The sequence below is a fragment of the Neolamprologus multifasciatus genome, chromosome 20 (genome assembly GCF_963576455.1).
Source record: "Neolamprologus multifasciatus chromosome 20, fNeoMul1.2, whole genome shotgun sequence".
NCBI classification, from domain to species: Eukaryota; Metazoa; Chordata; class Actinopteri; order Cichliformes; family Cichlidae; genus Neolamprologus; species Neolamprologus multifasciatus.
The window spans coordinates 2,436,583-2,464,326 of NC_140458.1; the positions used below are offsets into that span (position 1 = coordinate 2,436,583).

At 43.2% G+C, this 27,744-nt stretch overlaps 1 protein-coding gene across 3 annotated transcripts in view; it reads right to left on the bottom strand.

Annotated features, from left to right (window-relative positions):
* The window catches only part of LOC146494045 (myosin-7-like), a 32,085-nt gene extending 4,741 nt beyond the window's left edge, over positions 1–27,344 (bottom strand). For 2 of the 3 annotated variants that reach the window (XM_085147230.1, XM_085147229.1), the window contains exons 1-39: positions 23,703–25,183; positions 22,816–22,919; positions 22,413–22,556; positions 22,177–22,333; positions 21,882–21,909; positions 19,681–19,774; positions 19,485–19,577; positions 19,315–19,378; positions 17,564–17,662; positions 17,149–17,252; positions 16,933–17,071; positions 16,295–16,413; positions 16,048–16,197; positions 15,561–15,731; positions 15,289–15,468; positions 14,366–14,498; positions 14,178–14,254; positions 13,857–13,944; positions 12,951–13,068; positions 12,748–12,871; positions 12,531–12,667; positions 12,102–12,272; positions 11,921–12,005; positions 10,554–10,796; positions 10,292–10,468; positions 9,232–9,377; positions 9,045–9,135; positions 8,807–8,964; positions 8,237–8,468; positions 7,524–7,650; positions 4,670–4,788; positions 4,369–4,565; positions 4,025–4,208; positions 3,758–3,923; positions 1,845–1,969; positions 1,659–1,774; positions 817–1,003; positions 401–610; positions 192–317 (exon numbers count right to left, since the gene is read on the bottom strand). In XM_085147230.1, the coding sequence (XP_085003356.1) occupies positions 192–317; positions 401–610; positions 817–1,003; positions 1,659–1,774; positions 1,845–1,969; positions 3,758–3,923; positions 4,025–4,208; positions 4,369–4,565; positions 4,670–4,788; positions 7,524–7,650; positions 8,237–8,468; positions 8,807–8,964; positions 9,045–9,135; positions 9,232–9,377; positions 10,292–10,468; positions 10,554–10,796; positions 11,921–12,005; positions 12,102–12,272; positions 12,531–12,667; positions 12,748–12,871; positions 12,951–13,068; positions 13,857–13,944; positions 14,178–14,254; positions 14,366–14,498; positions 15,289–15,468; positions 15,561–15,731; positions 16,048–16,197; positions 16,295–16,413; positions 16,933–17,071; positions 17,149–17,252; positions 17,564–17,662; positions 19,315–19,378; positions 19,485–19,577; positions 19,681–19,774; positions 21,882–21,909; positions 22,177–22,333; positions 22,413–22,556; positions 22,816–22,919; positions 23,703–23,835 (5,316 nt within the window). In that variant the 5' untranslated portion in view covers positions 23,836–25,183. Of the gene's footprint in view, positions 1–191; positions 318–400; positions 611–816; positions 1,004–1,658; positions 1,775–1,844; positions 1,970–3,757; positions 3,924–4,024; positions 4,209–4,368; positions 4,566–4,669; positions 4,789–7,523; positions 7,651–8,236; positions 8,469–8,806; positions 8,965–9,044; positions 9,136–9,231; positions 9,378–10,291; positions 10,469–10,553; positions 10,797–11,920; positions 12,006–12,101; positions 12,273–12,530; positions 12,668–12,747; positions 12,872–12,950; positions 13,069–13,856; positions 13,945–14,177; positions 14,255–14,365; positions 14,499–15,288; positions 15,469–15,560; positions 15,732–16,047; positions 16,198–16,294; positions 16,414–16,932; positions 17,072–17,148; positions 17,253–17,563; positions 17,663–19,314; positions 19,379–19,484; positions 19,578–19,680; positions 19,775–21,881; positions 21,910–22,176; positions 22,334–22,412; positions 22,557–22,815; positions 22,920–23,702; positions 25,184–26,990 lie in introns of those variants that run through there. The other variant, XM_085147231.1, reaches the window with a different exon arrangement.
* Between the last annotated feature and the right edge of the window lie 400 nt (positions 27,345–27,744).

Sequence of the window (27,744 nt, forward strand, 5' to 3'; positions counted from 1 at the left end):
CGTGTGATGGCTGCATGAATCGCAGCTTTATGGGGTAAATAAATGAATAAGAAATGCTGAAATGTCTGAGTTATTAAATTTAAAGATTAATAAAGTTTTCCAGCATCAAACTCAGTTAACATGATGAAAACTACAGTTTAACAGCAGCAATGGGTTTGATCAGGGATCAAAGGTCATGGGTCAGGACTAACATCACTGATGGCCTTCTTGGCCTTCTCCTCAGCATTGTGACTCTCCTGCATCGCCTCGTCCACCTCTCCGGTCAGCACCGACAGGTCAGCCTCCAGCTTCTTCTTCATGTTCATGAGGCCCGTGTTCTAAAACAGGAAGTCATCAAACCGTGATGATGAAATGCTCATATTTCAACATGACTGTATTGGATGTGCCATAATTAATTAACCTTTGCAGCGAGCAGGTTAACCCTCTCTGACACCTCCACCAGCTCGTGCTCGGCCATCTTGCGGGTGCGGTCAGTCTGTTCCAGGACCCCCCGCAGCTCCTCCTCCTCCGCTGACATCAGCGAACACCGCCGCTCCAGGAGGGCGATTTGCTCTCTGAGCTGATTGGTCAGCTGGACTTTTTCTTGCAGCTCCACCTGCTGCTCTTTAACCTGCGAGAGAGTTCAGCACAGAAAGACTGGTTTACATGTTATATCATTTGCCACTAGGGGGCGCAGCTTAGTTTTGGTTGAAGTTTTCACTTCTGCATTTTTCAGTCCATGATTGATGTGATAATGACGCACAGTGTGGTCAGTAAAGAGCACATTCCCTGGACACTGTTTGTACTCATCACTCTGATGTGAACAGGTGAGCGTACCTGTATCTGCAGGTGTCTCATGATCCTCTGGCTCTCTGCTTGTTGCCTGTTGGCGTTTCCCAGCTGAATCTCCATCTCGTTCAGGTCAGACTCCATCTTCTTCCTCAGACGAACCGCCTCGCTACGATGACGAATTTCTGCCTCCAAATTGGCCTGCATAGTCTCCAGGGAACGCTGCTGGCTCCCCCTGGTGGACAGCATTGGAGTTACCTCTCCATCAGCACTAAGGTTGCAGTTGTCAGTTCTTTCTCTGGTTATGAACTTTTTTGTTCTGGTATGACTGGTTGAGGCAGAGCCTACACAGGGAAAGAGCTGCTGTGGACTCTGTACTTAAGTGCCTTAGGACGGGGCTTTAGCAGAATTACAGACAGTCACTGCTCGCCGTCCATTCAGTGCAGAGCCTTCTATCTAGCTCGCCAGCTAACGGTAGCTAACAGTAGGCCTGTCCTGAGGAAGAATAACCTGGACCAGAAGCACTGCTGGCCTTCTGAGCGTGCTCTCCTCCTGACTCGTGTTTGATACACAGGAAGGCTGTGCAGAGGGTACAGCCCAAAAAAATCATTGGCTTCCCTCTGCCTCGCCAGATCCTCCCGTCTCAGGAAAACCAGGACCATCACAGGTGACCCCTCGCACCCCGCTCACCACCTGTTTGACCCTGTGGTCAGCGCCTCAGGTCAATCTGCTCCCACACCTACCTCCAGACTCACTAACAGCTTCTTCCACACACTTTGCACCACTTTCAAGCATTCTCCAATGACAATAAAGGGCTATTAAATTTAATTCTATTCTATTCTATCCCATACATTAAGCCCTTTTCAGTCTGTTATTAATATATTTATTACCTGAGGCTGTCGACCTCCTCCTCTTTCTCTGCAATCCTTCGGTCCATCTCTGCCCTTATCTGCTCCAGCTCCATCTGATATTTCAAGATCTTGCTTTCCTCATGTTCCAAGGTTCCCTGATCAATGGAAAGGTAACAGTTCAGGCAATAAACACTTTATAGATAATTGATTACAGCAGCTAATTACCTCTGCTTCCTCCAGGGCAGCTCTAATGTTGCTCTTCTCCACATCGAGGATCTTCTTCATCCTCTCCAGCTCATGGATCGTCTTCCCTTCCTGACTGATCTGATCTGTCAGATCCACAATCTCCTCTAGAGATATATGAAGAAAACACTTTGGTACACTGGAATTTAATCCCATAACTCCCACAATATTAAAAAAGGATTAAAAAATTGAAGTAGTTTGTTCACTGGACTACAGCTTTGGAGAAATACTTACTCTAGCTACAATGTAACAAACTCTTGTTGCTGAAGTGTTGTTGAAACAGACTAAAGTAACACTGAAGGGTGTCCTGACATAATGGCATTTGCTGAACATTATGATTCAAGTAGGTCTTTTTCTCACAGATTTCTATACAATCAAACTTCTCTTTGCAACCAGACTCACCCCCTCTTAAGTATTGTAATAACTTTTCAGATTTATGTCGACTTTCTTTAGACACCAACTGTCACGGTACTGGGTCTGTGATTGGTTCATTTATATTCCTTGATTATTGTTATTCAGGGTTATATTTTCTCAGTGTTTTTTGGTTATGTTATATTTTTAATTTCTAGAATTTAGGCTTCTATTACTTTGGCTACGTTCACACTGCAGGCGAAAGCGCATCAAATCCGATTTTTTTGACCCTATGCGACCCATATCCCATCATGGTGTGACAGTGTGAACGGCACAAATCCGATATTTTCAAATCCAATCTGGGTCACTTTCGTATGTGGTCCTGAATCTGATGCATATCTGATGTTTTAGAAAGCGACTGCTGTTTGATGGTCATGTCGCATTAAATCCGTCTTTTACGTCACCGACACAAGACAGACGCCAATTATCAGCGCCGGAGAAGACATCGTGAACACTTCCTGGCCATCCGGTGAAACTGTTGGGAAGACATCGTTGGAGAAACGTGAACATTTTATTTGTTCTGTATAATCTGCAGATTCTGACAGAAATCTGCAGCTATCCTTTGAAGCAGCGCTCCTCTAAAACAGCAATAAGGATAATTATTAGGTTATTTACATTATTATGTAAATAACAAAATAACTTAAAGCAAAAATTGGGAAACGTAAAGTCCGAAGTCTTTATATTAAGGTCATCAGTCAAACATACTGTTGCTCTGGGTCTAAACAGAGCGCGTTGTGTGTGACGTCTTCTTTTGCGCATGCGGCCGTTTTGAGCGTTCACACTAGAGCGCGTTTGCTGTCACATTTTATTTGTAGTGTGAACGAGCAGACAAAAAAATCGGATTTGATCAAAAAATCGGAATTGAGCATCAAGACCTGCAGAGTGAACGTAGCCTTCGTCTTCTCCATGTTCCACGTGTAGCCACTCGTCTCCATGTCCCCTCTGTCTCCTGTCAGTCGTCTCTGTCTCAGTGTCTAGTCTGCGTCTTTGTGATTGTCTCGTGTTTCCTGTTTTACTTTGACGGTCCCTTATTCCTTATCAGCTGTGTTTCCCTCTTGTTTCCCATTCCCTCATTACTCCTTTGTAGATCCCTGTGTTTTCCTTTGCCCTTTGTTGCGTCGTACTTCTCATGTTTCTAGTTTCTTTGAGTTTTAGTTCAAGTTCTCAGTGTTCTTTTTCTAGTTTTCAAGTTTAGGATTTTAGTTTTTGTGCTTATGTTTTGGACATTTTTCCCAGCAGTAAAGCTGCTGCCTTAAGTTCAGTTTTTGTGTCCGGGTCATTAGGGTCCACCTCCTGCCTGCCGCTGCCCCACAGGACAGCTATGCTGAAAACAATGCACTGCATGTGGCATGACATTATATGATAAACCTCTACTTCTCTTCACATCATGATATTCTCCATGATATTGAGCTTGTAAGGTCCCTGAAATGAAGATAGCAGTGTGATTGTAGTAAGTTAAGAGGACAGGGGAGGTGCTGCGGTACCCTGCAGGTTCCTGTTTTCTCGTTTAATCGTCTCCAGCTGGTCCAGAGCTTCTTCATAGCAGTTCTTCAGTTTGAAGAGCTCAGTGCTCAGACTGCGAGACTCTTTCTGTGAGGCCTCCAGCTCCATCTGACACTCGTCAAACTTCAGCTTCCAGCCACTGAGCACCTGCATCAAACCAGTGCACACATTTGTTTCTGAGCACACCGACTTATGGGCATTAAAGTGTAAATCTCTGGTATAATGGGGAATCGTGCCATATGTCTGACCGTGTCAAAGTTGCGTTGCTTCTTGTCCAGAGCCAGAGCTGCAGCGTTGGAGCGCTCCAGTTGGACCATCAGGTCTTCCATCTCTATCTGCAGACGCTGTTTGGTTTTCTCCAGCGAGGAGCATTTGGCCTGAGACGCCTCTGCAACTTCTTCGACAGTCTGCAGCCTCACGACCAGTTTCTTCCTGCAAACAATTCAACTTATTAAACGTTACCAGTCTAAAGTCTGACGTCAGTAGCTGCTTTGAAGGAAACTGGATAAAGAATTTAAACTGTGGTCTTTGCATTCTCCTATAATGTGTTAGAAAGGGACCTCAGAGTGACGTGTAGCTCCAGCAGTCTTACTTTGCTTCCTCCAGCTCCTCTATCCTCAGCACAGCCTCAGTCTCATACTTCGCTCTCCACTGAACCACCTGACTGTTGGCTGTAGTCAGCGCCCTCATCAGTTCAGCCTTAGCTTCCTGCTCCTCCTCCAGCTGTTCTCTGAGAAGGCTGCAGTCGTGTCGGGACGCCTGCACCGCATGAGCCAGCGCCACGCGAGCCTGAAACACAGACACGGGATACGTTTGTTCCAATAAAATACCTTCAAAAAGGTATTAATAAGAGCACTGACGTGACCTGATGTGTTACAAGAGTTAAGTATTACTTTGCTCTCCTCCTCCAGCTGTTTCTTCATATCCTCAACGTTCTGGCAAGCGCCCACCTTCGAGCGCTGGAGCTGAGCGATCGTAGCGTCCCGCTCCTCCAGACGGCGTCTGTACTCGGCTGAAAAGGCGACAGCCAAACGTACGATAAGCTTGCTGCATGTTAGACATCAGATATTCATTTACCATTTATACAAATTGTATTTTTGGTAGGCGTGTTTACTAAGAATCGTGGACAAAACATAAGCGCAGATTCAAAAACTTTCATCATTTCAGATCAAACATAAAATGATGTTGGACTTTTTTATGACTCAGAGGACAGAACACTATCACGAACAACCCTCAGATACTTAAATTATCCACCAGTGCAATAGTTCACTATTTACTGCTGTTAGTGCGGGACGGTGTGATGATTATTACCACATCAAAAAACGTTGTGGGTCATTATCAGCGGAGGTTTCAGGTAAAACCATTGCCTCACGCTGTCATGTGACCTATTGAGATCACCTGACGCCAGATGTGAGTGAAGGCTAATGTGCCTGGGAAGGAATCTCAAAGATTCGTCTTGTAACTGGAAGGTTGCCGGTTTGAGCCCCGGCTTGGACACTCTCGGTCGTTGTGTCCTTGGGCAAGACACTTCACCCGTTGCCTACTGGTGGTGGTCAGAGGGCCCGGTGGCGCCAGTGTCCGGCAGCCTCGCCTCTGTCAGTGCGCCCCAGGGTGGCTGTGGCTACAATGTAGCTGCCATCACCAGTGTGTGAATGTGTGTGTGAATGGGTGGATGACTGGATATGTAAAGTGCTTTGGGGTCCTTAGGGACTAGTAAAAGTGCTATACAAATACAGACCATTTACCATTTAAAAGAAATACATAAAGTTTTTACTTTTAAGGTATTTCATCAGTTGAGCCTGAAATTCTTTTTTTAGATGGAAAAATGGGGAATATCTAACGGGAAATTTTAAATCTAAGTGTAGAAACCAATGCATCGATGTAGGGAAACTAAAGAAGTTCAGTTTTTAAAAATTGGTGCCATTAAAAGTAGCAACATCATCTACCAGTGGTTTCTATTTCAGCCATGATTGTAGTGATGGCCATCATCACTAGCTTTAATAAGCTTATATTAACATTTTATGACCTTCTCCTTGTCCTGTTAGCAAAGCTTAAGATGAGAGGGAGAGGAATTTTTGCCATCGCAATAATTCTCCATCACCTTTCGCTGTCAATTAATGTTTAATATTATTATGTTGATCACTATAGAAATCATTTTAAATACTTTTTTCTATAGAGTACATTTTAAGCATTTGTCCTAATAATCCTAACACAACAGACGGGAAGGTGAGGACGTCCACCAGGGCTGGACTGGGACAAAAAATCGGCCCGGGCATTTTGACTAGAGACCGGCCCACCAAAAATGTGACGTCATTCAGGGGTAAAACCGCAAAGGATTCTGGTACTAGCGCATGCAGGCTTTCAATTGAACTCACTTACACAGCGATAAAAAGAAACACAAAAAATGGCAAGAAACTGTTGTATTATTAACTGCAATAGCCGGTGTTGTGCCAAAAAGTGATTGTCTGCCAAAAACTGATTTCTGGTATTTGCCAAAAACTGATTTCTCGTATTTAAATTGCTATAAGTAACTTGTTGGGCTATAACATGTGAAACATATGTCAAATGCATCCCTCATGGATGACATAAAGTCATATTGAGCTACAAACAACATTAGTGTAACAAGGTAGAAGCCGCAATCAGTCTTTGGCAGTGACTTTTATATAACCTTTATTTATGCCGTTAAAAAAAAGTCTAATTAACATTAAAAATGTCTTTTGTAAGAAGTAGTTGGACAGCAGAAATGGCTCAAATATTACAATAGTTCTGTAAAAATATTTAAAGTGGGGATAAAGGAACGGATTGGTTATAATGTAAGTACAATAACACAGAGTTGTAAAGATACTTGAAAAAACAGATAATTTTTTAATTCCATATATAGCCCCTTTGTAAACGCTGTTCACCGAAGTCTATTTACCAACATACGTAAAGATATTACACATAAAAAATACACGCAAACATTGGAAATCACTTTTTGGCAGGCAATCACTTTTTGGCACAACTCCTGTTGCATGACAGCCACGGGAAGCCGACGGGTAAAGAGATCGGTTGTTATCAGATTACGTCGTGGAAATTGTTTAAGCCATGTTTCCGAAGTAACAAAGAGCCAATGGATGGTCTATAAGATTGCTAAACAAGGGGGAGGGTGCATCCGACCTCCTCGGCTGTAATTGGTCCAGCCCAGAGTCGATCATGACCAATTGGCCAATCCAACACCTTTCATTATTTATACCCTTCCAAAAAAAAAAAAAAAATCGATCGGCCCATAAAAACAAAAAATCGCCAGCAGCCCACCGGGCAAATGCCCGGTATGCCCGATGGCCAGTCCAGCTATGACAGGGGTGTCAGACTCAAATACACAGTGGGCCAAAATTCAAAACTGGAACAAAGTCGCGGGCTAACGTTAATACTTATTGAAATATATTTATTCCTCCAGATATAAGAATGAATATTTTTTTATGGACTGAATGGCTGAAAAACTGAATATGGAACAAGCAAAGCTTAATACTAAACAATATATATATTAGCTGTATAATACCAGTAGGCCAGCTCTAATAGTAATTTGGTATGGCTTCGCGGGCCAAATGTAATTAGGCTGCGGGCCAAATTTGGCCCGCGGGCCAGAGTTTGACACCTATGAGCTATGACATCCACACAGAGTGCTGCAAGATGTAGGAGAAAGAAAATTCAGGCAGCCTAAAATCAGGTGTTCAAATCTATCAGTGTCTGTGTGTCTGTGTGCTGTACTGGTATCTGTGACTGCTCGTGCTTTCTGAGCGTTGACTTCAGACAGTTGTCTCTGCAGCTCGTCTGCTTTGCTCCTGCTTTCATTCAGCTGGTCCTCATAAGCCCTGCACATCTTCTCCACAGCAGCCTGCACACAAACATCAATCAACAGAGAAGTCACAGTTAGTCGCAGCAGATGGCCCCGCCCCTCCCTGAGCCTGGTTCTGCTGGAGGTTTCTTCCTGTTAAAAGGGAGTTTTTCCTTCCCACTGTCACCAAAGTGCTCATAAGGGGTCATATGATTGTTGGGTTTTTCTCTGTATCATGAAGCGCCTTGAGGCGACTTTTGTTGTGATTTGGCGCTATATAAATAAATAAATTGAATTAATGTGGTCTAAGAAACATGATCGACGTGCGGTGGTTACAATGTGACCAATTCTGGTCCCACTGCACTGCATTAACATGTTTCACCTCCTCACAGGTTTAAAGTGTAAACAGGTCAAGAGCAAGAACCACCTTGTTTTGTGTCCCATCATCAGTTCTTACAATAACGCTGCTTTATGAGGACAAAGCTGTCAGAGCATTGATTAAGATCAAGGATGAGAGGCAGCGCTGTACCCAGCTCTGTTACTGCATCCAGGCAGCATAAACAGGGCCAGCAGGACTCAACATGACGAGTAGACTGACACTGATGACCCTGGAGGAGTGGCCCTTAAGCGGGAGGTCTGCTCCTACCTTTGACTTGGAGAGCTGCTCCACGCTGGCAGCCAGGTCATCAGCCTCCAGCCGGAACTCCGCCTTCTCCTTCTCCAGCTTCTGTTTGACTCTCTGCAGAGCATCTATCTGCTCGCTGAGCTCCGTCACCATGTCCGAGTGCTTCTTCCTCAGGGTGGCTGCTGTTGCTTCGTGGTGAAGCCCCGCCTCCTCCAGCTCCCGCCGCAATTTTAGGAAATCTGCCTCGCGCTTCCTGTTCAACAAAGCAGTATTTGTGATAATCTGGGTAAATCTCAGTATTGAGATACTGATCCATCCACTGTTGAACTCTGAAGGTAGGAATCTACATCTGCATGTAATCTTTAAAGAGTTTCTCTGACATACAGCTCGAGCTGTGTTCTTGAGATCGCCATATTAGTCTCAACGCCTCACAGGAAGTACCTCTGCATACAATGACCATGTTATTTTAAAACAGCAATGATTTGAGCGCTTTATATATGACCGAAAGTAAGGAAACACAGGACGGGTCACCTCTAGCGTAGCTACTGTGGCTCTGACTAAATGTTAGAAATCACCAAAGCCTATTTTAACCTGTTGAGGGCGATCTGAGCCGCTGAGGCTCCTCCTGCCTCCTCCAGCTTCTCTCCCAGCTCCTCCAGTTCTCTGGCAATGTCATTCCTCTGACGTTCCGCCTTGGAACGCCATGCCCGCTCTGCCTCCAGGGCCTCCTCCAGCTCCTCGATACGAGTCTGAGGAGGGCAAGTACAAAACAAACTATAGCAGCAGCAGCGAAGAAGAGGAAGCTGAATAAGATCCTCTCTGCACCAACCTGATGCTCTTTGATCTTCTTATGAAGCTGAGCAGCCAGACTCTGCTCATCCTCCAGTTTTGACTGAAGCTGCACCAACTCAAAGTCTTTCCTTTAGAGAAGGGTGACGACAAAAGCATTTTGTAGGGATTGACAGTAATAAACCTTTTTTCAGTTAAAATGAGCCCTTTCAGCTAAACATTTATACTTTCTCAGTCTCTCTTCCTGGTCTTCCTTCTGGTTTTCCAAGTCCCTCACTGAGTCCATGGACAGCTTCAGATCCCCCTCTAATTTCCGTTTGGTTCGTTCCAGATCGATCCGCACCTTCTTCTCCAGCTCCAGCGAAGTCTCAACCTGCACACGAGGTAGAAACCAGTAATAACAGCAGGGAACATTACAGGTCTTTTCTGGACCAGCGCTAAACAAGCGTTCAAAAGTTGGTTGTAGAAATTCTTTTGGGTATTTCAGTGATTGTTTAGGGACAGAAATCAGTGTGAAAGTGCCAAAATCTCCCAAAAGCCCAGACCTGTGGCGTCCACTTGAAGCTGGCTTCAAAAATAAGACTAACACACTCCTGTGCTGAAATTTCCAGCTTTACAGCAGAATTAAACATGTTTACTCTCGATTGTGATGCTGTATGAGTGAAAATTGTATCCACTCGTTTGGATTTTGTTAAGGTTTAAGGTTGGGGTGAGATGCTAATGACCAGCTAATGCTAGCAGGTTTGAAACAAACACATTTCTGCTAACTAAATAACAGAAAAGCAAAATACCAGAATTTTACTCAGAAAAGCTGAAGCATGGATACAAAGACTCCACAGCAACACTTATTGTGTTTCAGTTCATTCCATTCAAGTGTTACAAAAGGTACAAACAACACAAACACAGGGGAACTGTCCATTTCAGAGACTTGGTGAGCGTGGCGGTGGTTATCGGTGATCGGTTACAGCTACCCATGTTGGAGACGTTAACGTGAGACGTGTGCACGGGGATGGCAGTATGTTTCAAAGCTGATATCCCATAAACAGCAAACGGCACAGCGTGGATTATAAAAAGCCCCACAGGTCAGAGGATTGCAGTTCAGTGTGAACCATCCCTTCAAGATGCTTTATCTGAGTTTTCATATGAAGATTTTACCTGAATAAACTTCAGGTGATTCAATTTTATTTATACAGCACAGGTTCAACCAGTCGTCTCAAGCTGCTCATCCATAAATAACAGTTTATTATTGCAGCCTACTGTCAGACATCCAGGAATATCTCTCCTTACACTGTCCACTTGCTGCTCCAGTCGAGCTTTGGCCTTGGCCAGCATGTTGACTTTGTCCTCCTGCGCCTGGAGGTCATTCAATGCCTGCTGGTGAGCTTCCTGCAGGGCAGCCTTCTCTCTGCTCAGAGATGCTATGGATTCATCTAGAACAGCCATCTCCTGTGATAGGTTCTTCACCTGCATGGAGAGAAAAAACAAACATCGTTCTGTGAGTGAGGGAAGTGATGGAAAGCACTGATATGGTCTCTTTTGGAGAACAAACCTTGTTCTCAGCCCCATGTCTCTCTTTCTCCACTTTAGCCAGGGTCATCTCCAGGTCATCCACGTCTCTCTTCAGCGATAACACCTCGTCCTCCAGCTGGCGCTTCTTGGACGTCAGCGTGGCGGTCAACTCCTCCTCATCCTCCAGGCGCTCCTGCATCTCCTTCAGCTTTGACTCCAGAGAGATTTTAGACTGAATCAGCTGGTTGCAGCGGTCCTCAGCATCCATCAGGTTGTCCTGCTCCTGGATACCAAAAGTTATTTAAATATATGAGGCCAGTCTGCATATCAGTAACAGCTGTAATATGAACAAGTGCATAAAATTGTTGCATAATGGACTACGCTGTATACAGAGTGACTAAAATTGTGCTCTTATGACTGCACATGTCCCATGACCATGACTAGCTGGATAACTAAAACAATGAGAGTTTCTTTACTGGTGGGAGCTTAAACCCACAGAGGGTTTGCTGAGGCTCAAACAAGCACCCAGAATAAAGCAATCAACATATTTTAAATAGCAAAGCAGGAAGTATATCACTATAGTCATGGTCCCTGTGCCTCCCCGGCCAGCCCAGTGTGGCCACAAGTGTTTGTTGTTTTTCTGTCTCTCTCTCCTGCCTGTCTGCCTGGGCGGAGCTCTGATTGGGCTCCCGCCCTTGGCCCACGCACCTGCAGCTGATCTCGAGTGAATTGCAGTTGATCTCTGGATCTTCTTAAGGCCGGGGCTCTGAGCTATCCGTCGCTGGAATATTGAGTGACCCTCGTCAGTATTGCCTGGCTTCATTGTGAATCAGTTGTTCCCGTACTTGCCGCCGACTTACCCTCGTCTATGTTTATAGGTTTATCCGGACCCGCCCGTTTTGATTCCTGGACCCCGTGAGTGTGAGTGGGTTGCTCGTGTGAGGAGTGTTTGGACAAGGAGCGGAGCAAGTGTGAAGAAGTGTGTTTCCCCCTATTAATCCCCGGGACCCTGGTGTTCCCCCCCCACTTCACGTGTACATAGCGCACCGGAGTGATTAATAAAGTGTTGTTGAACCGTGTTACCTCGGTCTGTGCCTGAGTCCGTCCACCACCGTGACAACTATGACCTCAGAGGGCGAGAACGCACGATTAAAAATGACTAAAGAAATCTGCAGCAGAACTACGCTGGGTCTGCTACCAGTGGGCCGACGATAAAAAAGAGATTTATAGAGACCACGAACAATAAACAGGACAAAACACAATCGAATGCAGAAAGTAAACCTATGTTAACCTTTTAATGACCACCAGGTTTCTGCCATCATTGACTCAGTTCTGTGTTTACTCTGTGAAACCCTGCTGTGAGGATCCTGATGTGGTGACACTCGTTTAAATTTCTTTATGTCTTACTGCTTGAAGCTGAAGAGCCAGGTCATTTTTCTCCTGAACCAAAGCCACCTGCCGCTCCTCCGCCTCTTTCCGCTTCGCCTCCGACCTGATGAAAAAAAACATGGCAGAACATCAGACGTCTGTCTGCGTGCAGCTCATTTCAGGCTGTAGCCCCGATTCAAACATCGGCGGATTAACAGACCTGTCGTAGGCCTCTTTTAGTTTCTTGAACTCTTCGTTCAGAGCGGCCAGTTCCTTCTCTACCTGGGCACTCCTGAGCAGCGGGCGGAGCTTAAAGAATAATATCATCCACGGCCAAGTCCTCACTGAGAAGAATGCCCTGATGGCAAACTGGATCACCATCGCTGCGTCCCTGAGAGGAAGAAGAATAAAAAATCACATCAGCCCCAAAAAACAGGTGATGAGAGTCAACACAACAGCAACATGCTGCACTAAGCAAAGTTTAAACATCTTGGCATGCTTAAACTTGTCAAGTTGCTTTTCTTTCTTACAAATACAACTTCCTCCTTCCTTCTGATCAACTTTTCTGGCTTCAGCACTTAAAAAGTTTTTAAAGTCTCCCTTTTACTGATTTGTTATCATTCATTCCCCTGATAGATGTGATACTAACCTTTGCAGCATCAGTTTCTGTCGCTCCATCCTCATGAGCTTCCCTCTGCATATGGCCTGAACGGTGGTGAGGATCTCAGACAGACGGTTGTCCCTGATGTCCTCCAACTGACCCAACAGACCCGCCTTAAAGAACACCTGAGACGAAGCAACGGGACCATCAGCTGAACTCCAACAACACAGGTATCAAAGGCAGGGTAAACACGAATTTGTTGTACCTTTGTGTGTCCAAACTTGTACTGGCTGTGGTCTATGTATAGAGAGCCCAGCAGTTTCTCTACAGCCTTCCTGTTGTCCACAAATGAGTCCTCTGGAACCACAAAAGGGTTCAAGATGCGATAACTGAGAAGAAAAGAAAAGTCCATTACTGAAGAGCAATAGCAGATGAAGTAAATGAATATGTGTTAGATATGGGACTCACCGCTGTCTGAAATCAGCGTACAGGATGCGGTTTGGAAAGCCCTTCCTGCAAATCCTGATCCCCTCGAGGACCCCGTTACACCTGAGCTGATGGAGGACCAGGAAGGGATCTATCACACCTGGAAAAACAAAGGAAGGCATCTCAAAAAATAACTTGGAGAATACTTTAACTGTGCCGTCCTACAATATTTTTTATTTGGGGCTTTCAGTGCAATTTAGTAAAAGTCATTACTTCAGATGGTTTCTTTACAAAATCGAGCATTACGCTAAAACCAAACTGAAAGTGCATCAACAAATGCATGTAGACATAATGTGTCTGTTGTGACTTGTAGGGATGCAACGATACCAATTTTTTCAAACCGATACGATACCGATACTTGGATCTGTGTACTTGCCGATACTGAGTACAAAAACCGATACTTCTACCACACACACACACAAATGCAATGAATTGGAAGACAGGTTTTATTTTATTCTCTGCAGATAAAAAATAAAATCGTAATAAAAATGACCACAAAAAAAAAAGCGCGGGATGTCCCCCTAGTGGCCAATCGAAAAAACTACAACAGAAATGACAAGCCACCCTCTGATTAATGAAATAAGTTGGTATCGGTTCATGGTATCGGTTAACTTTTACGAGTATGAGCACACACACATTTTACAGTATCGGCCCCGATACCCGATACCAGTATCGGTATCGGTGCATCCCTAGTGACTTGTAAAGTAGTAACAATATCTTTGGTAATATTTCTGGCACGAGACGATAAAAACACCTTTAGTGGTGCCAACGTGAAAAACAACTTTTCCCCCACCACATACAGGTCATTCATTTAGCGAGTTTATTTTTCTGGGTGAGGACGACTCACAGACACCAGCTGTCAGTAGATACCAGGGTTCATGGTTTTACCTGGAATCTTGCTCTCATTGGGGATTATGCAGCGCACAAAGTGAGGTTGAGTGCTGCGAAGGTTAGCCATCAGCTTATTAAGATTTTCCTGTAATAGACACACAATTAGTTGAAACCTCTGTCATAGTGTACAGCAGGGGCTAAAGGGTCACATGACAAACTGAGACTGCTGTGGAGGCCCTCTCACATAAACTTATAAAGAGATCAAATTAAGCTTACTGGTTATGCCCTCCAATAACAGTCCCAGTTTCTCCTGTGGCACCTTGGGAAAATGAATTGCACTGTAATGGTGTCTCGGGGGAAGCTGCCAGTCACACCCACCTTGTGCAACTGTGACACAGTTTGGAAAGAAGCTGCTTTCTTCCTCCTCTGTTTGGTTTCAGCCTTCGGATCAATAGCTAAAATAACACAAAAAAGCGAGACTCAATCCAAACACACTCATATAGTTAAATTCCTGTTTGTAGTTGAACGGTTTTCCATTAAATATTTAGTGCAGCTGGTTTTTTTACGCATATCAGAGCTGATGAAGTTCTCAAAAAGTCCAGCCATCAGTTTGTTGGAGGATTTCTGGAAGAGGACCACCACCGTCTCATTCAGAGGATCTCTGTTCTTGTCCAGCCAGCCTGTGATGTTGTACGGCACCTACAACGCACACCAGTCAGTCGAGCTTTTTATACCAAATCTTTAATGTGACATCATCTAACTTGAGAGAGAGAGGCGTTGCATTCAAAGTGTATTTGCATGACAGACACTCTCAGGTCAAAGGAAATGTCCAGATGTTAGCTTGTAGATGTTCCAGATGTTTTTCCCACCTGTCAGTCAACAGCATCCTTTAATCTCACTGATAGTTGTTTTAACTGTAGAGCCATCCAGTTCACATTGCTATCAGCTAGTTTCCTTGTTGTCATCACAAGTAACCGAATTTCACTGATGTTCTGTGGCCTCTTTGCTGCTGAGCTCTTCTAGCCACTGGGCTCTCATATGACTTAAAGCATAAGTATGATCCTGTATAATAAATAACTGGATGTGCATTTGTCCATTTATACCAAAATAAAACATCATAAGATTTTTTTTGTCAACTCAAGCTTTTAAAAACAATGCTGAGAATATAACACAATTTTTTTCCATGTTTATATCTTTAGGATTTTTTGTGTTCCTTATTCAAAGTCACACCAATTCCCATCCCGACGTTCCCTTCCCAGCAACATTCTACATGTCCAGAGTTTCAACCCAAGTTCAAGAGTAAAATCAAAAGCTTTATGGCTTCACCTGAAAAGGCCAGAACAACGTCTCTACCACCCTGCTGTAGCTCTGTAGCTTATCTGAGCTAAGACCAAAATTAAATTGTCCTGATAAAACTGGAGAACTTCACCTTCAAGTAGACTTCAAATGACCAACAACAGAAAAAGTGACTTTATGAAAGGATACCCACCACTCCAGCATAGTGAACCAACTCAAAGTGCGTCTCATATTTGCGCTTCTTGTCTAGACGCGGCCGCTGGAAGTTGGGTGACTTCCCAAGATGGTTGTCGTAAAGTTTGGTTTTAAAGCTGTGGTCCGTGGCCTTGGGGAACATACATTCCTCCTCCATGATGGATAGAATACCCATTGGCTGGACAAAGGAGCTCTAATTAATTCATTTCATATTCACATAGGCTTCATATTGGAATCATCCAATGCAACCCATGTAACACGCAAACATACCTTCTCTATGAGGTCTATGCAGGCCTGTAAGTCCAAACCAAAGTCTATGAAGGTCCACTCGATGCCTTCAGCCTTGTACTCTTCCTGCTCCAGGATGAACATGTGGTGGTTAAAGAACTGCTGCAGCTTCTCATTGGTGTAGTTGATGCACAGTTGCTCAAAGTTATTGAACTGCAAACAGAAATGAACCATATTTTTGTAGTTACTGATCAAAAGATGTTCAACTCTGCAAAAGGACCAAACCACGAGTGACACCAAAGAAGAAAAATCTTTTCTCTGAAAAGCTATCTGCTAGTGTTTCCTGTGCTAGGTTTGACCTGACAGCTAGGATATCCTTGCTATGATTTCACGACTTTTATTCCAATGGTTGCGCACTATTTTTACAGTAGCATTTATCTTCAAAACATATATTTGGTGTCATTGGAAAGACCTGGACCTTGGCTGGATTTGAAGGTGCTGAAAGTGTCTCTTTGTATTTCCTTCGTACCTCAAAGATCTCAAAGCCGGCGATGTCCAGGACACCGATGAAGTACTGACGAGGCAAAGAAGTGTACAAGGACGAGTTGATACGACTCACCAGCCACTTAAACATGCGGTCATAGGTGGATTTGGCCAGGGCGGCCACTGCATAGTTCACCTAGACACAAAAGATGTTAGTTTTCCTGGAACCACAGATAAACATGTTTGGAAATTTACAGTCAAGTTTATGTAGTAAGACAGAAAACTTTGATCACCTGTTCTACAGTCTGTCCTTTAACAATAAACTCATTTCCCACTTTCACTCGAGGATTCAACAGGCCTTTCAGCAGGTCAGCAGAGCTGATGCCCATCAGGTAAGCTGCCTTATCTGCACCTTAACACACAAACACATGCAGGTAATTATCTGAGGTCTCTACCAGCACAGACTAGACATGTTTTTCACAGTTATACAAAAAGATAAAAAAAGGTGAGGACTTGCTCACTTGAATGTCAGATAGTTATAAAGACCAACTACAATGAACCATATGTAACTGATGGCTGTCGCAGCTCAACCACAAGTTCATAATACATCCTCTGAGGTTGTGTATTGTGAGATTTGGGCGAGGTCTGCAGTTAATCCCAGCTCATGACCTTTCGCCTACAATTAGTATTGCATTGGTTCTTTCTGTACCTTAATCAAAAAATTGAAATTGAAAAAGTAATTTTTGTTTAAAAAGGCTAAAACTATATTGTTGCTTTGTTATCTTTCCATCATATTCTACCAAAATCATTTTTAATAACACACTGCGAGACAACAGAAAGCTCTGTCCAAAATCCCCGACAGGCGGCATCGCTTGCATCCATCATACAAACTAACTGTTGTGTCTTTGTGATGGTGTTTAGTGGGTCATACTCTCTGTGCCGTCCGCTTCGGCCTGCTCTTCTCTCTGTTTCTTCTTGAACTTCATGTTACCGAAGTGCATGATGGCTCCAACAATTTTGTAGCAGCCATACTTCTCCTCTGGAGTGAAGCCCAGCGTGTCCATGGCATGCTGCACACAAACATACAGATTACAGTTTACACACATCATCAGAGAGAGTTTTCTTTGAGACGCTGTGTTCCTCTTACGTCGGTGAGCCTCAGTTCCTCTCCGTCACTCATGCCCTCCACCGTGGTCACACCCTGAGAGCAGAAGTGGTAGTCGTAGGGGTTGGTGGTCACCAGCAGCATGTCTGCATCACACATCATGAAATTATTTTATCATTAGTTATCACAGTTAACCCTCTCTTTCTTCCCACACTCCTCAGACTGTAAATGGCATGTTTCATATTTTGTGTGGTTACATTTCATAATGTTATTGTTCAGTTATTTGGTAAGCAGAGGCAAAGACAGACGTGCATTGTTTTTATTGTTCTGCATGTTCTTGGTTTTATTTCTGTTTCTGTTAATAATGCAGTTCTATTAAACTGAGTGTCATTTATGTAGCTGGTGTCTTTCATTGGACAGGTTACAGCACTGGGTAGTTTTTTTGTTTGTTTTTTACCTTGTAATTCTGGCTTATGATTGGACAGAATCTGGTAATAGATGTGGTAGCTTCTCTCTCCTGGTTGCTGGAAAACAACTCTTGACTTTTCTAAAAGGTCTGAGGAAAATAAACACAAACTACGTCACTCATCAGCCAAAGCATCGCGAGACACCCACAACACCTCACAACCTTTCAGTGTCTGACGCAGAGATGTTAGTAACACATCTTGTCTTGCAATACCACCAAGCCATAAAATGAAGTATGCCCAAGAAATGTAAGATATTGGAAACTTGGAGGACTGTATAGTAACTGCTGCATGACTTAAACTATTCCTCAGTAATTTGTCACAGTGTACTAGGAGTGTTTGGGATGTGCCTCTTTTTCCAACAATGCCCCAGAGCTTTTAGTTTTTGAGACAAGTTTTCAGTCAACTAATGTGCTGTTTCAGCCCTTTTTTACGGTGGCCCCTAGAGACAAAGCACATGCAAACTCCAGAACACTTGCAAACTCTAAAACACATGCAAACTCCAAAACACTTGCAAACTCCAAAACACTTGCAAACTCCAAAACACGTACAAACTCCAAAACACATGCAAACTCCAAAACACTTGCAAACTCCAAAACACGTACAAACTCCGAAACACTTGCAAACTCCAAAACACTTGCAAACTCCAAAACATGTACAAACTCCAAAACACTTGCAAACTCCAAAACACTTGCAAATCCCAAAACACTTGCAAATCCCAAAACACGTACAAACTCCAAAACACGTACAAACTCCAAAACACTTGCAAATCCCAAAACACTTGCAAACTCCAAAACACTTGCAAACTCCAAAACACTTGCAAACTCCAAAACACATGCAAACTCCAAAACACTTGCAAACTCCAAAACACTTGCAAACTCCAAAACACATGCAAACTCCAAAACACTTGCAAACTCCAAAACACTTGCAAACTCCAAAACACGTACAAACTCCAAAACACTTGCAAACTCCAAAACACTTGCAAATCCCAAAACACTTGCAAATCCCAAAACACGTACAAACTCCAAAACACGTACAAACTCCAAAACACTTGCAAATCCCAAAACACTTGCAAACTCCAAAACACTTGCAAACTCCAAAACACTTGCAAACTCCAAAACACATGCAAACTCCAAAACACTTGCAAACTCCAAAACACTTGCAAACTCCAAAACACGTACAAACTCCAAAACACGTACAAACTCCAAAACACTTGCAAATCCCAAAACACTTGCAAACTCCAAAACACATGCAAACTCCAAAACACTTGCAAACTCCAAAACACATGCAAACTCCAAAACACTTGCAAACTCCAAAACACGTACAAACTCCAAAACACTTGCAAATCTCAAAACACTTGCAAACTCCAAAAACACATGCAAACTCCAAAACACTTGCAAACTCCAAAACACTTGCAAATCCCAAAACACTTGCAAATCCCAAAACACGTACAAACTCCAAAACACTTGCAAACTCCAAAACACTTGCAAACTCCAAAACACAAAAAACAAGTGTTTTGGAGTTTGTACGTGCTTTGTCTCTAGGGGCCACCATACTTTTTAGACCCGCATGCCTTACAAAATTCTACACTAGATGGATGGATGGTTTTAATTAAAACGTATTTGTGGCTGTGTGATAATAAAATGCCATTTGAAAAATGCTGAGTAGAAAGGCTAACATGTTCGGCTAGTGCAGTTTAACTTTAACAAATTCAAACTTGGAATAACTTTTTGAGAACACTTACAGATGTCGATGTCAGCAGACGCCAGTTTCCCTGTTGGGCCAAAGTGAATTCGGATGAACTTGCCCTGGAGCACACAAATACAAACCCACGGTCTTTACAACATGTCTACACAGTAATCCACATGAGACACAAAGCTGTGTTCTCCACTCCAGCCTTGAGGATGAACTCACAAAGCGGGAGGAGTTGTCATTGCGGATGGTTTTGGCATTCCCAAATGCTTCCATAGCTGGATTAGCTTCAATAATCTGATCCTCTAAAGATCCCTGAATACAAAGAGAAACATTGCAAAGACATATTCCCAGTATGGGTATTTTTTTTCACTATGGACTGGAACAGTTAAGGAAAAGGGAAACTGTTGAGTCTTACTCTTTTTTTCACATTTTCTCCTAGAGCAGCGACAGTGGCAAAGTACTGTATCACCCTCTTAGTGTTGACCGTTTTCCCAGCACCTGACTCACCTCTGAAAGGATGGTGTAAAAACAAAGCCAATTTTCAGTTAAACAGTTTAAAATACGCCTTTATCAGTGAATGAGAGCAATAAAATATTGGTGCTACTTCATCATGACATGTATAAACTCTACAACTCTGAGGCGAAAGACAGAACGAATACACTGGGGCACATATTAAATGGTCCGCGGCCCGGTGTCCAAGGAGCTGATGGGATGCCCACGCCCACGGGTGTGGCTGTCGACTCCACACCTGCATCCCATCCCAGGTGATCAGGTGGACCATTTAACCCAGCTCAGCCAGCTGCTCCACGCCAGTCCGTTAGTCGCCTCTCAGCGGTAACAGCTCGACGTGTTTGGAGCCCTCTCCTGCCCGCCTGGAGTTTTTGGACCGGCACTCGTCTCCTCTAATCACCTGGAGCTTCCCCGCGGACCCTCATCCCTCCCTCCGGTTCCCACGGCCCCATCTGGACCGTAAGATTAATTCTCTACCCACGTATGCTGTTATTTCTCCGTTCCCCAGTAACCCTCTTTCTCTTTCTGTTGCAGCCTCCCACAGTCCCGATTACGGCGTTCCTGAGTTATTTCCCGGTCCCTTGGTTTTCTAGTTACCTGGTGTGTTTTCCTTTGACCCTTCGGGACACCCTTAGTTAAAATAAAGTTTTTTTGCGTGCACCTTGGCGTGTTGTCTCTGCTTCTGGGTCCAGCTTGTGTGCTGAACTACGGTTCATGACAAAGTGAGAACACGACTCTCTGTTCTCGGTTTAAATCATGACATTGTGCAGTCACGCACAGGCTTTGAAGCCTTCAGCTGAGTGTTTTTGCTGTTTCCGTTGAGCTAACTAACTGGATGTAATGAGCGATGGATGGGTCTACAGAAGAAACCAAGGCCCTGTGCTCTCCTACAGTAGTGACTAGGGGTGTAACACTTCCACAACCAAGACTGGAACCTTGCTTGAAACAACTGGAAGACCTATTGCCATCCCTATGCCATGATACCCATGTGGACTACAGTTGTCGAACTCCAGGCCTGGAGGCCCAGCGTCCTGCAGGTTTTAGATGTGTCCTTGATCCAACACAGCTGATTTAAATGGCTAAATGACCTCCTCAACATGTCTTGAAGTTCTCCAGAAGCCTGGTAATGAACTAATCATTTGTTTCAGGTGTGTTGACCCAGGGGGGGGGGTTTTAAAACCGGCAGGACACTGGCCCTCGAGGCCTGGAGTTCGACACCCCTGAGTTAAATCATGCTAGTCAGATGAGAGCTGTGATGTTTAACGATCACTCAGCTACCAAGAACTGGAAGTAATTCAGAATCCAATCCTGGTATGTGGTTTATACTTTTCTGTTCCTAAAGAAGAACCAAGGTGCCTCAGTATCCCTGAGCCATGTGTTCCTCCGGCTTTCTCTCTTCCTCTTTCCTTTTGGATTCCATTTCAGTCTCGACCTAGTGATGTTAATGGTTGGCTTCCCGAGGTTGAGACCAATCCACCTTTAACTGCAGCACGTACTCCTTTCACAGGGAAGATCCTTCCTCATCAAAGTCGATTTGAGCTTTCTGTCAGTGTTTCTCTGTTTGGGTCTGAGTCCCTTTAGCCCTATCTCAACCCCCAGGGAGGGGTGGTCCAAATCTGTCTGGCCTCTACCCTTTGACTTGTCTACTATGGGTGTCTCTGTGAACAGAAGTGTAGTTTTGCAGTATTTTAGATACTAATTAGCAACTTTTCGTCATCTCTGCACCATCTTATTTTAAAATTTGGATTTCCACAATACAAGACCCTAAACTCTTGGTTATGACCATTAAGCCATCATGAAATATTTACTAAATAATCAAGGGCGTGGCAGAGGCATTTACCCATAGACTTGTACACGACTTTGAAACTAGAGGAGTCTCCCCCTGCTGGCCAATAGAAAGAATGTTCCTGGTTAACAGCTTTATGCTCTGACCTAGAAGCTACTTCCATCTTTTTATATGTAGTCTGTGGTTTAAATTAAATAAACTGCACGTTTATATACAGGACATGGTTTGCTTTTCCTATAAAATTCACATTTCCATTTGTATTTTTATTATGATGTCATATTACCGACCGTAATGTTAGATCAGCTGTGATTCTGACTTACGTGATGAGCATTGACTGGTTCTCACGATCTGTGGGGGAAATAAAACCAAGTGAATAAATATTCAGAAGAAATCATGAGCTCAAAGTTTATCCACTAAGCAAACTGTTAAAAAAGATTTATTCACGCATTCACCTAAAGTGGTCCGTACATTGACACCACAAACACAGACTATACCTCTAATGTTTAATTGGAATAAAAAGTGCAGCATAGAAGACATTATCAACTGGCTGGTTGCCAGGTAACGACTGCAATGAGAAAGCTGACAGCATGGCTGATGAGGCTAAAGGTGACTCACTCTGCAGCAGGTCAGTGTAAGCATTGTCAGCGATGGCGTAGATGTGGGGCGGCATTTCTGCACGGCGCCTCCCTTTGTAGGCTGTCACCACCTGAGGAGTGTAGACCGGCAGCCATTTGTATGGATTGACTGTGACACAGAACAGACCAGAGTAGGTCTGACAGAGACGCACAGTTAGAAACACACAGTGAGGAAGATGGAAACATGTTTTTGATGGTTGTACATTAGATGCTAACATAGATCATCCACATGCTGTATCTCCTCCTCAGGTTGAAGAGGACAGATGCTTCGTTCAGGTGTGTCAACATGGCCATGTCCTCTATCATGTCGAACTTAGGAGGGTTCATTGGCTGGAGGTCGTCTTCGTTTACTATTAGAAACTGAAACACACGTGAAGCTTTAGTTAAACCCCTCAAAGTGAAATTTAACTATTTGTTTTTTGATTGTGAAATAAGAAAAACAACATTTTAACTCAGGACAGCAAAACGGTGCATGGAAACAAAAAAGATCAAAAGGAGATGTCGTTTTATTTTGGGGGATAATTGGGGCTTGCGTGCTTCTACTCAACATATTAAAGGACTAAATAATAATAATGAATAAACAGCATATCGAGTAATCAGAATTAGCTGGCTGACTAACCCGTCCGTCTTTGGTCTCCACAGTAGTCTTGTTTCCACTCAGCTCTCTGATCTCCACTTCAGTGTATGCTTCAGTTTCATCGGGCATCCAAATGCGCTTCGTGCCTAAGAGAAATGGATTACATAGTATTTTATTTAGTATGCAGTAGCATATATATATATATACATACAGCATCTATGTACAGAGCAGAGGTGGGAAGTACAAATACTTTGTTACTTTGTTATTTCCTAATTTTCAGGTATCTGTACTTAACTTGAGTATTTATTTTCCTGAAAACCTTTTACTTTTACTCCCTACATTTTAACATGTATATCTGTACTTTTCTACTGTTTACATTTTCGAAACAGGCTCCTTACTTCTGGTTTAACATTTGAGGGGAGTTATTGCACGTCAGTGCGCACTTTCAGACATCAAAGCGATGTGAGCCTAAACAGTAGTGCATGAAAGGCAGTACTGTTTGTGTATTGATGACCAGGGTTGCTGCACACTGTGTGTCATAGTCTGGTGTTAAAGTGGGCCCGTGTTTGTTTGTCTTTTTACAAAGGTAAGGAGTACTGGTAGTAAAGGACAGTGTGTGATTGGTGCACAGCTGTGGTGTAGCACAGACTGATTGGACGTTAGGTGATGATGCTGAGATTCAGTCACTGAATTCCACCTTCATACTTTCTAGTATAAAAACAACAAACTGTATCGTCTCAGTGTAGAGGATGGAACTCAGCTGGGACAACTAAAGCTCAGAGCAGCAGTACTTAAGCAAACAAGTTGAATCACTACTTTGACTTTTACTGGAGTAGTTTTTTTACACTAGTATCTTTTCTCATAGTTAAGTACAGATTGTTCGTATTTTCCACCTCTGGTACAGAGAAATATAAAAAGGAAACGGAGACCGTCAAAAGCATGGGCCAGGGCAGCCAGCTGTTCCAAGTTGGTGAGGCGGAGGTAGCGAGCCGCTTCTCCAAACTCCGCCATGTCCAGGAACCGAGACATCTGAACACAAACATCACAGATATGAGCATTCATTAAAGATCCTCAGAGGGCTGTTATTTCCCAAACAACGTGGAAAAGATGTGGTACTTTCTGCCATCTTGCTTTGCTTTAAATGTTCTGAAGGCTCATGAGCAAACGTTTAAAGCATTCTCAGACAGCAGCATTTATCACCAGGCTAATAAATAACAGCTGGCTTTCTTCTGGCTAAGGTAGGGCGACACTGATCCAACGTCTGCACCAACTTCTTCCCGTTCTGTTGCGTTGGCTGCAGATATGTTCTGATACAAAGTTCAGATGCTCATTTTCCACCAGTCACACTTGAGAGGACGTGCACCGTCATTGTTTAATGCAAACGTCATCAGTAGGTTTCTCATGTAGAGGCTGCGTCTGTTTCTTGAAATTCTTTACAGTCAGAAAAAAATAGAACATGAGCACATTTATCTTTCCCGTCATTATAAGCCACGATCATTCATCCCATCGACTGCACTATAAATCTTTATTTAGCTGCGAGTAAATCCCAGGCATGGGCTGAACTAAACTGTGATGTCAACAAATTGGCATGGCAGTCATTCACAGTAGTTCTGGCCTAAACTCGCTGCATTACTCAGGCTTTCCGAGAGCTAACAGCTGCCACATCAGCTCAAGAGGATCCTTTTGCATCGCTCAGGCGTCTCCCTGCATTACTGCCCACAGCTGAGTTGATGCTGCCTGCAGAAATTCTTCTAGTAAATATAACCCTTCAGTTATCTCCCTTTGTGTGAGTCTGAGTGCCTTAACTAAGACTCACGAGATGAGGTGAAGCGTCTCTACGGCATCTGTGGTTCAAAAGGTAGGTTGTCTATAAATGAGAAGGTCAGTGGTTCGATCCCTGCCTCCTCTACTCGTTGAAGAGTCCGTGATACTGAATCTTGGGTTTGAAATGTCTGAGTGTAAAAGTGATTCTGCATAGAACAAAGTGCTTGAATGAGGCTTTTCATAAGAAAGTACTCTGAGTGCTCAAATACTCCAGAAAAATGCTGTACAAGTCCACTTTTCCTTTTCAACATCAGGACAGAGTTAACTGGGAGGAGACTATTTTATTAGTGGGCAGAAATCATCTGCTTGGCCACATTTGACCTAATAAACCTAAATCCATTCACCCCTGAGTCCACATAAAGTCCACAGTTCAAATATGGTGAGTAACGTATTGAACTGTTGATAAATGTTGATTATTTGGGAGTGAACACAGAAAGCTGTTTCTCAGTCTGCTTCTTATAAAATAAGAGCAAAATAATAATATTTCATTAGTACTTGTTTATATTTTGAGGCTTCTGTTCTTTTCTAGTTTAACGAGGTTCAGTAAGAACATTCACATAGTTCTGAGCACCAGTAAAGACTCTTTAGTTGTTGAAGCTCATGAATAGGGATGGGTATCGAAAACCGGTTCTTGTTGAGAACCGGTTCCCAGTGTTTCAATTCCTTGGAATTGTTTGCCATTTTTGCAAACGATTCCCTTATCGATTCCAGTCGCCCCGAATGACGTCACCACGTTGCGGAGCGTCATTTACCTGGCAGGAAACACGGCGCCTAAGCGGCTCAAACGCTCAAAAGTTTGGTTTTGCTTTACGAGAATGGATGACAACAGGACAACTTGCAATACTTGCAAAGTAATATTTAATTTAAGGGAGGAAACACTACAAATATACAAAAGCATTTGCTCACAAAACTCACGATGACCTTAAATGAATGTCGTGTTTTTAATTCCGCTCCGGACTCGTGAATCTCAGCCCAGCAGCAGCGGTAACGTTTGCACGTCCTCTCCCGTTAATGCGGCAGGTAAATAATCAACTAACAGTGCATATTATGTTAGCGCGATCTGCCTTATTACAAAACCTGCCATTACTGTGCATTTAGGTGACCATGATGAGACAGACAGAGTCTGGCTCAGATGCTGGCAGTTCTCACTGCAGTCTACCGTAGCGTCTCCTTTCAGGCAGGATAGACGAATGTCACCCAGCAGTGACTAAGTTTGTGGTCAAAGGTTTGCACCCATTTGCCACAGCAGATGATTTTCGGTAAGTAAATGTGTTTAATTGTAGGCAGGGACATTACTGGATATTCTTGTGTAATTGCTACAGAATAATTGATGTTATACTTTGTTATTGCTACAGAAGAATATTTATTTTATTATTTTACATTTACATTTTTTTTTTCCTGGGGACCCTGTGACGCCCCATTGAAAAGCCGTAGGCTGTGGATCTCTTAAGATGTCACTGTTGGGTTTGTAAGGCCATGTTACTCCTAAATTTCTATCTTGTTCAAAGAGAAGATATAAAACAAAGTTCTAAGCTATTAGACCTTAGTGTTCTCCTTTTTTAAAAAAAAATCGATAAAGAATCGAATCGTTAAACAGAATCGAAAATGGAATCGGAATCGTGAAAATCTTATCAATACCCATCCCTACTCATGAAGCTCAATTTTCACCTTATTTCATTAAAAATGAAGCAGATTTGAAACGAACTCTCCAGGTCTTTTAAATACAATTTAAGATCAGCTAATACAAAATGACATTAGTGAATAAGCAGGGACACAATTGTGTTTCTGAAAATTAGGATGACCATCTCACGATCTGACTGCAGCCAGTGGGGATGCAACAGAAAATAACGTGCAATTTTGGCAAAATGAAACAAAGTAAAACATATAAAACAATTTTTTTTGTAGGACATTAGTAAACAGGTAACTTCATCACTGCGTCACAATTCTACAGCTGTTACCAAGGAGCAGATAATAATGGTGTTAGCCATTAGCCGTGTCATGGGATGACATGGGATGACATGGGATGAAGCAACAACTGCTGCGATAGACTGAGTTCGATGGCGTTCTCTTGTCGCCTAATGCGCCGATCGGCGCGGGAGGATCTAAGTCTAAGTTAGTAAGTCTATTAGCCGTGCATCTTGTCCTCAGTTCAGTAGCAAACTTGCACTAAACTAAAGTTCACTAGATGAGTGTCACACAGTGTTGCTGGACTCATACAGTTACTGGGTAACACCTTCAGATGGTTGCTGGGAAATTTGAATCCTTTAAATTTTTGCACTTTTTGTATTAAAAACTCGGTTACACAAGTTGCTGTGTACAAATAAAACTCATCTTAGGATCTATGACAGTCATCTCAAATATCAAAGCATACATCATGGGGGCCTCGTACTTACTGTGCTGGGTGGCTCTGTTTTGAAGATCTTTGAGGATGTGCAGAAAAACACAATAGCGCAACTCAAAGAGCATCACTTTGCTTTATAACCTCACTGTGAAGGTCACTGCAGCATGTGACCCCCTCCCCTGCAGCTGACTGGGCAGACTGGTCTGCTGGACGGTCATAAAAGGCCTGCTGTGGTCAGGATAGAATACCAAACTAAAGCAGAACCAAAGCCCCATCTGCTCCCTCCTCATCCCAGTTTTCTCCCACTGCATCCCGGTCTATCTATGGAGACTGACTGTCCACTGCTGACTTTCCCTCTGTGCTTCTGCCCATCCGTGTTTTGTTCCATCTTTCTGACATGTATCCCATCCAGGCTATCTCCCAATTATTCTTTATTTAACCCTGTGGCGTCAAACTTAAGCCAAGCTGTCAATGAACTGCTGATGTGGTAAATCAGAGAAACCTGTCAGCATTGCTCCTCAGGCTCTAAAATCTCTAAAGGTAAACAGACTTTTTAAAAAAATATTAATTCACAGAAATTTCCTGTTTATTCTTCAACTTTTTTTTTCTTATAGCCCACCTGTTAACAAAAATTCTTATATTTACTGGCTTTAATGACAGCACAGTGCTAGGACTCAGATTTTTGATGGGTGAAAGTCATTCGTGTCTTCAGTAGTTAGTTTTCAGTATCTGCTTCTATTCATAGAATATTCATTCACAATAACATTGAAAGCAAAGATGTAATTTAATAAAGTCTGAATAATTAG